General features: G+C 41.3%; 1 protein-coding gene across 3 annotated transcripts in view; it reads right to left on the bottom strand.

Moving 5' to 3' along the window:
• RASGRF2 (Ras protein specific guanine nucleotide releasing factor 2) overlaps nucleotides 1-11,974 on the bottom strand; it is a 243,459-nt gene that overhangs the window by 109,133 nt on the left and 122,352 nt on the right. For 2 of the 3 annotated variants that reach the window (XM_081232427.1, XM_081232429.1), the window contains 3 exons: nucleotides 9,439-9,521; nucleotides 3,041-3,289; nucleotides 2,113-2,501 (listed from right to left, as the gene is read on the bottom strand). In XM_081232427.1, the coding sequence (XP_081088553.1) occupies nucleotides 2,113-2,501; nucleotides 3,041-3,289; nucleotides 9,439-9,521 (721 nt within the window). The remainder of the gene's footprint in view (nucleotides 1-2,112; nucleotides 2,502-3,040; nucleotides 3,290-9,438; nucleotides 9,522-11,974) is intronic. The other variant, XM_081232428.1, reaches the window with a different exon arrangement.

The following is an 11,974-nucleotide window of genomic DNA, read 5'->3' as shown; positions in this document are numbered from 1 at the left end:
GTGCCCCATTTTTTCCCCACAACACAACCCATTTATCCACTCTTCTCGGCTCACGTCAATGACACTTCCTGATTCTGCTCAAACATTATCTTCCCCGCTTTTCACCTTCTGGAGCACTCCATCTATACCTCTTGTTACCATCTGCCCTTATACTTATGTTTTGTCCACCTTCTCCAGGGAACTATATATAAGGGGCCTGGGAACCATCTTATTTACCATTATGGACCCTGTAGCACAGCAACCTGCATTGAGAAGGTGGTCACACAATGACTCCTGAACAGACCTTACCATGTTCTCAACACAGCCTCAGGGGCAATCAAACCAAAGCCTCAGTGTCACAAATGGTCTGGCACTAAAATGCTTATTCCTAAAGCTCTCCTAACTCAAATAACATGAGAAACCAGACGTACCTCCAGATTTCCCCTCTCCTATTTAATACAATCAAGTAAAGGAGGGGGAAAGAACTTTCCATATTCTGAGAAGTTCCTGTGCTCCCCAGGGCGCTCTGGCCCAGAGGGGAGGTTTGAGATAAGCCTCCCAAGCTCATTCCCACCATGGAGATTCCCAAGCACTGGCCTGGATCAAACCCCAGATGCACCTGTCACCTTGCGCATCACCTCATTATTCCCAAGAAAAATCCATCCTGATTCTACTAAAGCTTGTTGTTCTAATGACTCTTTAATGATCTTCCCCCTTTCATCCTCCTTAGTTGCTAATGTGTCAATTTCAAGAATTTCTTATTTAAATGGGTGCTCCTTTTGATGATGACAACTGCCCCAGTTAAAATTCCATTAAGTGCTTCACTCAGAAAGCTTATTTAAGTGATCTGAGCTAGAAACTACATAGAATCTTGAAGCAGGTAGAAAAGCAGGGGTCTATGCTTCCATCTGGGTGATCCTCTTTAAAATCTGGACAGTTTGTCTGACTTATTATTGCCCGATTTTTTATTATGTTACCAGTAAAGAAATGTTACTATATAGTAAAACAAACAAAAAAAGCTGTTTGCTAACTTGGCCGTGAAATCTTATTTTCGTCACAGAAACACTGGATTATAAAAGAACAAGGATCACCTCCTCCAACCCCTATGTTGTACCAAGCTGAGGAGGGTAGGGAGATGTGCCACAGGAATCCTTGATTAGTCCCCTGAGTGTTTTGCTTGATTTATTCATTTAACAAAAATTTACTACCTGCCAGGCACTGGCCAAGGCACTGACAGTACAGAGGTGAACAAGACTGACAAGGTTGCTGATCTCATGAGCTTATATGGGAAGACTGTCCAGCCAGAGGGATAAACAAGTGCAAAGGCCCTGAGGCAGAAATGACCCAGGTGTTTCTGAGACACAAAAAGGAAATCAATGTGACTGTAGCCTAGCAGATGAGGGAGCGTGGCAGGAGCAGGGGTTAAAGAGAGAGACAGCATCCAAGTCTCATAGGACCTGAAGGCCTTGGGAAGACAAATGTGCTTTATTCTAAGTGTGATAGGAAGTCATTAGAGAATCTAATCAGGAAACCAGCTGATCTAATTCACATTTTTAAAAACCACTTTGGTTGTGTCATGGACAATGAACACTGCCTCATACTTAACTTTTCTCCCTATATCTCTGTTGTAATAGGGAGTGTTGCCTTGGAAACTAAACTGAAGAAGTCATCTTAATGACCTAGCTTCCAGGCTAGGTCGTCATATTAGCAGGGAAAGGCTGGAAGCAGTACAGGTGCTTAAGGTAGACACTGGAGGAGGAGAAGGCTCTGAGGCTCAAGGTCATGGACGAGGACCATGGCAAACTATCTCTATGCCAAGTATCATGCTACGTTCTTTAGCCAACCAGCCTTAATTCCACCAAGAACTTTCCAGTGATAACCCTTTAGATGACACCATTCTTCCATAGACAACTGACTGCAATTAGCCTTTTATCATAGAAGGCGGCTAACCTTGCTCTCCTTCCACAAAGGCTAGAGGGAACTACAGGCATTTTCTCTTCTAACTAGCCATTGTATTCATTCTACTTTCTATGCAGAAGTAGGAAACTTGTAAAGAAAGGAAACTAGGGCTCCAGAGGGTATGGTGGGGAAACAGGGGGCCAGCAAATGCGGGGTATGGCAGCTGGATAATACCTCTTTGAATACTTCGTTTTAGCTTGTTACACAGATCCACGCGGGGGTTATCTACATGCTCTTCTACAGATCCTGGGCTTTGTTCTGGAGAAGAAAGGCCTCGGCTAAGATCCAGCGGTACTTTACCAGTGTGTGGTGGTGGGGATGCAGCAGGGCTGTGAGTGGTGGTGGGACTGCTGGACGCCGAGGAGGTGGTCAGGTCCAATGCTCCTATCCTTGAGTTCAAGGGAGAAGTCAAGGACAACTTTCTGGCCCTCACTGGGGAGGACGTTCTGGACACAGCCAGTGGTGGTGGGGAAGAGAATTTGCGACACAGGTGCGGGGATTTGCCATCCACCAAGTGTTCACCTCTGCTATTCTGGCTGGTAGCGAAAAACAATTCCAAGGACCTAAAAATAAGAGCAAAAGCTATTAACAAGTTGTAGCCAAGTGAAAATGAGTCCCCTGATGTCATTCAAGAACATGCTCCCTACATTAAAAGGCCACAATATCATCACACTTCTGTTGATGGATTCACCTTCATTTAAATGCTGCATGTATACCACACACTTGCCAAAGGAACACAGACACTATTTAGGCTTAGTCTAATCCCCTGCTACTAAACTGTGGTCCAAAGACAGTAACACTGGTAACGGGCTCCACTCCAGACCTACTGAATCAGGGCCTGCAATTTAACAAAAAAGGAGAAAGGAAAGCCCCGAACAATAGAGTTATCTTCCAAATATTCACAGAGCAAGCAAAGGCCACTTGGAAACTTTAACTGCTTCCCTCGGGAACTGTCTGTGACCTCGACTCCCCCCCTTCTACTGGTGGGGGCCTGGCAAGGTCAAAGGCAAGCCAGTGCCCTGCAGAGCAGGGCTGCCCATCTGCACGGAGACCCAGGGACCAGGTGGGCCACACTTTCATCACAGGGTAGTGCCGGGCCTACCTGACGGGGATAGAGGTGAAAGGCCTCTTGTATATGTCAGAAAGCTTCCCCAGCACCACAGCTGCCGTGGTGAAAATCCGATAGGTGTGCAGAAAGGTATTGAGGAAATCGATACTAAGAAACCGCAGGTCTGTCAGTCGCTCCAAGAGGCGCTCCACGCTGGCATAACGGATCTGGGGCACTTTGCAGGAGTTGAGTGTTTTACTGAAGCAAATGTCAGTGTCATCCTTGTGAAGACGGGCATCAGACCTACGCACAAGGCAGGAACATGAGGACAAAACCAGGGCGTGGCTGCCTCTCAGCCCCTGAGTATCTCAATATTTGTAAATATATACTCGTGTCTGGGCTTCCCCTTACATCTGATGAAAGATGTGATAGGACATATTACATACAACAAAGCAGGGCTGTAAAAACATCAAACGTGCCATTATAATTTAGGAAGTTCAGAATTAATTGTGGAGACGTCAATAATTCATTTCACTCTGTGAATTCTTTCTGCAGGGGAGGAAAAATAATTTTCTCTCTACCCTCCTGAGTTGTTGGCTGAGACCCTGTGATAAAAGACAGATTAACAAGAGAAAAATAAACAAGTTTATTAACATGTATACCTCCCGTATACATGGGAGATAACCAGGGGAAAATGAGAAACTCATAGAGGTGGCTTAGAACTCAGACTTAAATACCATCTTATAGGGAAAGGGAGGTGGGGGGTATGTAGGCCTCTCAGGGGAGAGTAAACGATTTTTAGGAAAGATGAATGAACCCTTAGTATTGATAGTTTGTGACAGTTTGCCTGGGTGTGATGTCAACATCTAGTCTCTCCTGTGACAACTGTCAATCTTCCATGGTTGGTGAAACTCCTGGTAAGGGGATTTATGACAACTGAGTTCCTTTTGGAGAATCTGTCTTTAGGCAGAAAAGAAGAATTCAGAAAAATCCTCTCTCTGCATTTGCTGTTTTTCAAGTGCCTATAGCTCAACATAATCAATATGCCACAGTGGCATATTATAGGGTGGCATATTCCGCTACCCTTCACTTCTTTCTCTGGTTCAATCATGTTTTATTAGGAAATTAAAGCCAAAGCCCTATTTAGGAGGGGCACTGCTTATGCCCTCAAATCAGAATATCAGAAGTGTGATTAAAAAGTAGCAGGCTGGGGCTTTCCCTGGTGGCGCAGTGGTTGAGAGTCCACCTGCCTATGCAGGGGACACGGGTTTGTGCCCCGGTCCAGGAAGATCCCACGTGCCGCGGAGTGGCTGGGCCCGTGAGCCATGGCCGCTGGGCCTGCGCGTCCGGAGCCTGTGCTCCGCAACGGGAGAGGCCACAACAGTGAGAGGCCCGCGTACCGCAAAAAAAAAAAAAAGTAGCGGGTGACGGTCTCCCCACAGAGGGGTGGGGAGGAAGAGGAGACCCAAATATCACTGCTGTTATCTGTGGTTATTTCTTTTTCTCACTTCTAATTTTGTACATCTGTGCTTTCCTCCTTTTTTCTTGATTAAACTAATAGATTATATTATTAGGTATTTTCCCTCTGGAACCAGCTTTTTGATTGATCAATTCTACTGTTTTTCTGTATTTTAATTTATTAATCTCCATTCTTATCTTAGTTATTTCCTTCCTACACTTTCCTACAGTTGATTTTTGTCATTATTTTTCTAACTTCTTGAATGTCAGAAAAGAATGCTTAATCCATTTCATTCTTTCTGGCTGATAAATGCATTTAAGGCCAACCATTTTCCGATTACAATTTAAACCATAAATTGTGTGAAATGTTGTGTTTTCCTTACATTTTCAATATTCTGCAGTGTTAAAAATGTCTTCATAAAAAAAGTAATGGCTGGGCTTCCCTGGTGGCGCAGTGGTTGGGAGTCCGCCTGCCAATGCAGGGGACGCGGGTTCGTGCCCCAGTCTGGGAAGATCCCACATGCCGCGGAGTGGCTGGGCCTGTGAGCCATGGCCGCTGAGCCTGCACGTCTGGAGCCTGTGCTCCGCAACGGGAGAGGCCACAACAGTGAGAGGCCACAACAGTGAGAGGCCTGCGTACAGGAAAAAAAAAAAGTAATGGCTGTAATATAGGCAGTCAACTCTTCTAAAGATTCCCCCTGAACAGTGCCCTCCTGCAGTGCTGGGCTTTTCTCATTCTCTAAAACCTCCCACCTGGCTCCTCCTCAACCCATCACCCTGAGGCCCTCGCACTGGAAGCCTGCGGCAGCCTCTCCAGATAGACAGCAAACTGGAGGGAAGATTCACACGGCAGCCCTCAAGATCCTTGGCTGTGCTCAGAGCCCTCAGCCCATGGTGCACCTTGGTTAGAAAGGGCAAAAGAAGCCGGCATAGAGGCCAAGTTCATAAGATGAAAAGCTTGGAAGCTGAGGCTGAATCCAAGTGGGGCTCAAAGAAACGCATACCTTGGCTAGGACTGCCCGTAGCCTTCACGTTCCCATCTGAGACCCCAAGTCCCCCTTCATGACAGCATGTCAGAACAGTCAGTGAAGTCCTGGATTTCACCACTTGATTAAAGGATACACTACAGGGTCAGCAATGTTCAGTGAGGCAGCTGCTTGCTAAGAATCAGCTGGCTTGTTTTGAGTGAGTGCCCTTAATTAGCCCTTTCAGCACTTCAAGGGATTTTAAGTTATATATTTATTTTCTTTGGGATAAAAAGAAATCAATAGCTTCCTTAGCTTGCTCTTGGAAACATTCCACCCCGAAGTAAGCTCAGTGCAGATGGAAGGACTTCACCTGCAGGCTTGAAAGAGCATTTTAAATGAGTAGCTTACTTCTGGTGAGGAACTAAGGGTGGCCTGTTAGTTTTAGTCACATCACTGATCTCGAAAATACGTAAGTGCATCTTTTGAGATTCTTGAAAATAGCATGGCTCTTTTTTGCACTTAGTATGTGACCCTCAACCAAGTTTACTTTCCTGGTTCTTAATCCTTCTCATTTGTTAAAAGACCTTAGAAACTTTTATGAATCAACCAGTCTGTCTAGAGGATGGCTAATCGAGGTAATCACTTTTTCTCCCACCATTTTCCCACCTAAAATCTCTATTTTCCAAGAAAACTGAGGGCAACTATTATTAAAAGAAAGCAAGCGTTAGCCTATATACATAAAGCATAAAACATCACTTAAAGGGATATAATCACCTAATAAATGTCATGATTTTGCATTCTATTCATAGTTTTGAGCTTTGCATCTTTTGACTATAATTACTTTAACCAAACACTAGGAGGAAAAAATATAGTGTAGCCAACATGAAATTGAAACTGACTAATTGCACCACTGTCCTTCAAAATTATGACTACAGTTTCATTTTAAGAAAGGAAATTAAATATTAGGAAATTATTTAATTTTCTTTTATTACATTGAACAAAATCTTAATTTCCTAAGGGACCCTCGAGAAGATACAATGTGTTACTTAAGCCTCCTATGATAATAACAACTCCTTTTTGGTAAACACTTAAAAAAGTAATTTTGAGACATGAAACCCAAATCACCTATTGTAATTAGTAAGTTTTAAAAGGAAGTGAGTGCCTGCAAAGTAATGCCATTAGGGTAGGATAATTTTTTCTTTTAACTCTGTAAAACATCTTTTTTTTTTTTTTTCTCGTTGCATGTAGCCAGAGAGATGTGCAAGGTAGAAAGAATACAGAATTTAGGGTAGAATAGTGCCATGGAGGAGACTATCAGAAGGAACAGAGAAAAATCATCCTCTTTCTCTGACTGAGGAGAACCAGGCTCAATGAAGCAGGGAAAAACAGAAGGAAGAAAGATATGAAATACATGAAACTCTGCCTTGGGAATATATCTAGTAGAGTACAGATGGGCATCCAAACATGTGTGGCTCCAATAGGAAATCCCTACAGCCCGCGAGACAGGTTTCTGTTCTCCCAGGAGAGTGGTTCCAACTCATTGCAGTGACCCTCCCTGTGCACCCAAACGCAGGAAAGTCTTGGTCTGTACAGGAAGCAATTATATCAATACAAATGAGATTGGACATGGGCATTAGTCAAACTGCCATCACAGAGGAAATAAGATGCATTCAGGCGCCAGCCGTAACTTGGTCAGGCACAAAACTAAAGTTTTTCTCTGTACTAATTTTTAAAGTGAACAAAATGTATACATAGTGGGTGTGCAGCTGCCCGAAGGTTTAGGAGCTTATAACTTGGCCACCAAGTCCAACTTATTCTCATTCTAAAGCAGATTGGACTTTCATGGATGTCTAAGCTTCACGAAAGTACTCTTAATAAGGAATTAAGATAATATATATTATTTTGTGAAATATTAAGATAAGAATACTATGGTAGAAAACTAATAAGAAAACTAACCTGGTGATGTGAACTTAAAAATTAAGTCATAATTTGAAACTTTTGACTTAATATTCCATACTTGGTTTTAATTTTAGTATCGTACATTTTTAACTGACCTGTTTTTTTAAAACTATACTAAATTAAAAACCTAGAAAACTGAATGCTAAAGGAATCTTTGCCCGAGAGTTTTAAAATGACCCTACTCAAAATATTTTAAAATTTGACTAGCAATTTAAAACAGTATCATCCTTTTATATTTTTTCTGTAGTAATTATGGCAGAGTATAATGTACTCTGCCTTCATCTGATACAATAATTAATAAGTTTTAAAGTTTATACCATTGGAATGATGCTAATTATAATTAATACCTATCAGAAGAGAAAAGTTGATGTTGTTTCTTTGTCTTAAACAGCTCAGACCTAAAAAAAGTCCACATAAAAAGGCATGGAAGACAAACATTTTCTTAGTTTCATGTAACTTTTTTGGAAAGATATAACAGGACTGCTTTTAAAAATACATTTTATTCTTAGAATTTGGACTGCAAATAACCAAAAAAGGAGAGTAGGGAACAATTTGGTTAGCTTGAAAATCCTCCCAAAACAATTTTTGAATTTGGAAACAAAAAAGTATGTAGAGACAAAAGCATTAATATAGAGAGCTATGGCACGCAGTTATTGATATAACTTCTCATTTTAAAACTAGTTTTCTTAGTGATCATATTAAATTATAGGATTTGCTTTTTTTTGTTTGTATGTTTTTGTTTTCTTTTTTCCAGTGTTGATCACTTTTTTTTTTTAACATCTTCATTGGGGTATAATTGCTTTACAGTGTTGTGTTAGTTTCTGCTGTATAACAAAGTGAATCAGCTATACATATACATATATCCCCATATCCCCTCCGTCTTGCGTCTCCCTCCCACCCTCCCTATCCCGCCCCTCTAGGTGGTCACAAAGCACCGAGCTGATCTCCCTGTGCTATGCGGCTGCTTCCCACTAGCTATCTATTTTACATTTGGTAGTGTATATATGTCCATGCTACTCTCTCACTTTGTCCCAGCTTACCCTTCCCCCTCACCATGTCCTCAAGTCCATTCTCTAGGATTTGCTTTGTTAACAAAACATATAGAGAGCAGGATGGCAGGCCTGGGCAATAGCCTCTGGGACAAATCCATATATAGGCTATGGGTAAATGGTACCATGGAAAAGCCAGTTAATTCATGTTGAGTGTCTTCAAAATCTAAATGTATCTCTACAACCAAATCTGACTAATATGATTCACACCCACGGAGAAGACAGCAAAAGGATCTGCCAAACTTTTGTCCACCCTCTGACACATCTGGCTATCACGATTTTACCTATGAACTTGAAATTTTTAAAAAAACTTTTAAGTTTATATTGGAGTATAGTTGATCAACAATGCTGTGACAGTTCCAGGTGCACAGCAAAGGGACCCAGCTACACATATACATGTGTCCATTCTCCTTCAAACTCCCCTCCTACCTAGGTTGTTACATAATATAAAGCAGCGTACCCTATGCTATATATGGTCCTTGTCGGCCATCCACTCTAAACACAGCATTGTGTACATGTCTATCCCAAACTCCCAATCTCTCCCTTCCCCCCACCCTTCCCCTCTGGTAACCATAAGTTAGTTCTCTAAGTCTGTGAGTCTGTTTCTGTTTTGTAAATAAGTTCATTTGTATCATTTCTTTTAGGTTCCGCATGTAAGCGATACCGTACCATAAGATATTTCTCTTTCTCTGTCTAACTTACTTCACTCAGTATGACAATCTCTAGGTCCATCCATTGAACCTGAAAATTTTGAAAGGCTTTTTGTACTGAGGAAGGCATCTGAACAGTATGAAAAACTATTTTTCTATGCTGTGAGTCAATAAACTATGAATCTGAAAAACCATTGTGATAGTCTTATTATTTATAATGGCATATCATGAATTATCAATCACATTACTGTCAAACATATGCAGAGTAGGAAGCAGAAGCCTACTGAAACAATATTTTATTCAGGGTTTTACATTCTCTACCAATTTGATCCTGATTAAAATGTAAGAGAAAGGACTATCACACTTACTTAATCATATGTGGCACAGAAACTTTGGAATTTTCTTCAAACACTATAGTCATTAAACCATTACACCGTATGTTGTCCACACACTGTGAAATTAAAAAATAGACAGTTAAACCCACCTGAAAACCTAGGCGGAGCATATATTCCCAGAATTATTTATATCACAAAACAATTTAGTTTCTCATTTGTGCACATATGCACACACGTGCACACACACACACACAGAGGCAGGGAAACATTACACACCGATGAACAGATTCAATATCCAAATACCAAAACTGTGCACCTGGCAAATGCTTGAGGATGGATATAAGGGCTACATTTTCCTAGAATGTGTTTCCCAAGGATTCTGAGCATAATGTCACATTGGCACAATTCTCTGGAAGTCCCAGCACTACTTGAGAAGTTTACACCTCTAGTGAGGTATAAACTGCCTCTGCTATATTCATTCTCTGCCCTAGGGGGTGGTATGGAGCAGGCAGAGTAGAAATGGTGGCTTGCTTGGATGGAATTCATCTTCTCTCTCACTAGTAAGCTCTGTGCCTGCTTCTCGGTGCTTTTTGCCAGTAAATTCCCACATTTTACTAGCTTCTCTAGCAGTTTCTACTGGCACCGTGTTAGTTCGGTGAGGATGTATTGTATAATTTCTCCTGTTTCTGGCACACATAAAGCCCTGTTCATCTCCCTTCTCTTTTCTTTCAGGAAATTTTGCTAATTTTCTCTACCTTTTTTACTTATATCTATGCCTTATCAATTCAAAATTTCCCTTTGCAATTACTTTGGGTTACAGAAGGATTTATTTTGAATTATACGTATTCTCTTTAAACAAAACAGAAAATGAAAAAAAAGATTTGAACAATCTTTAAAATCAGAAATTACTTTTAGTTACTAGGATACCATGTAGTACTTTATGACTGTAATTAAATGGTGTGAAGAAGCTGATTGCCACGTGATTTCACAGAGCTCTTGAACTCAGGGTTTATCCTAAACCCCAATGTCTAATAAAAGAATGAATATGCATATAAGAAACTTTGGGTCACTGGCATCCCCTAACTATTGATCCCCTACTTAGCATATCAGCCATTTTCATGCTTGTTTTTCCTTAAAAATTTGTTTCCTCATGTCTTATGCCATTATTTCAATGACCAGGTATAGAGGATCTCAACTTCTGGGAATAAAGTAGAATATTTTAAAGTTCCCCTCAATTCATTTCTTGAAGCACCTGGAATTTGGAGTTATCTTTTTATATGAATAATTATGGTTATCTAACTACAAATTAGGTTACATGTGCTGAGTTTATACTATATCTTATTCCCATAGGTGGATTACAAAAATACATATAGTAAGACAAAGTCAAAATTAGTAAGAAAATTAGAGAGGATTTGGATAAAGGGTGGAAAATAATAAAATGAAGCCTGGGATCAATCCACCACACGTACTTTATGTTGAGAAGTCCCAAACATTTGCTATACATGGTCCTCAAAATTAGCTGAGCTATGGAGCAGCCAACTCAAAGGGGGCCACATGATGAGCTACAAAATTCATGGTTTAACAGAAGCTCAATTCATCCTAGTCTGAGTCCAGAGGAAAATTATCTCACGGGTTCTCATAAAGAAAACACTGAATCATGTCGTGAACATTATCTCAACAACATCCTTAAAGTAATCACAGTTTTTACCAAACCATTTCTTACAAACTCCCTCAACACTGGATGAAGAGTACAGTTCCAGACTAACCACTCTGTGGTGGGCCCCAAAGAATGGGGGCCTGCCTTTGCTCATCTGGTTCCAAGCACAGATTTCACACTCTGCAGAAAAGGGTACGTATAGGCTGCTCTTCTTTAGGCTAAATAAATGCTGCTCCTCCTATCAGTTTTGAGCAGCAGGAAGTTGGACATGGTATTCTTCCATAAGTCCTGAAACTGCAATATCCTAAGTTAGTATCCAGTTGTATGGAGTCAATGTTTCCACCAGTGAACCAAGCTACCAGTAGGTGGGGTATCCTCTTAGGTCTCAAAACAGCCACAGGGCCTCAAAGGGAGAGCTCTCAGTCAGGGCTAGATGAAAAGAGACGCCAATGACTCCATTTCTAAGCATGAACAAACAGGGGAAAACGAAGAGATGAGGCTGGCTGGTGTGTGCGTTTATAATGGAGAAGACAGTAAGAGAGAGGGGGCCCGGGTTTGACCCCTGGTCAGGGAACTAAATCGCACATGCATGCTGCAACTAGGAGTTCTCATGCCACAACTAAGGAGCCCACCTGCTGCACCTAAGACCCGGCACAACAAAATAAATAAATATTTTTTAAAAAGATGAATAAGGTAAACTACTTTAAATTCACTTTCCTAATTCCAGTGGGAAAATGGATTAACATTATCCCTGTTCTTATGAAACTATGAGTGGGGGGTTTGGAGGAATGGGGGAAAAGATTGTATGGGGACAGATACTGCACACAGACAGGGAAAGAAAGGAGGGGTTAAGAGATCCTTCACCCCAGTGACGTTTCTAGCTATTCCTTAGACTTTTCACTCTCACTGTTT

The sequence above is a fragment of the Mesoplodon bidens genome, assembly GCF_964165515.1.
Source record: "Mesoplodon bidens genome assembly, chromosome: 4".
Taxonomy (NCBI): Eukaryota; Metazoa; Chordata; class Mammalia; order Artiodactyla; family Ziphiidae; genus Mesoplodon; species Mesoplodon bidens.
The sequence above is the reverse complement of the archived record's forward strand: the minus strand, read 5'-3'. Positions and strand labels throughout refer to the sequence as shown.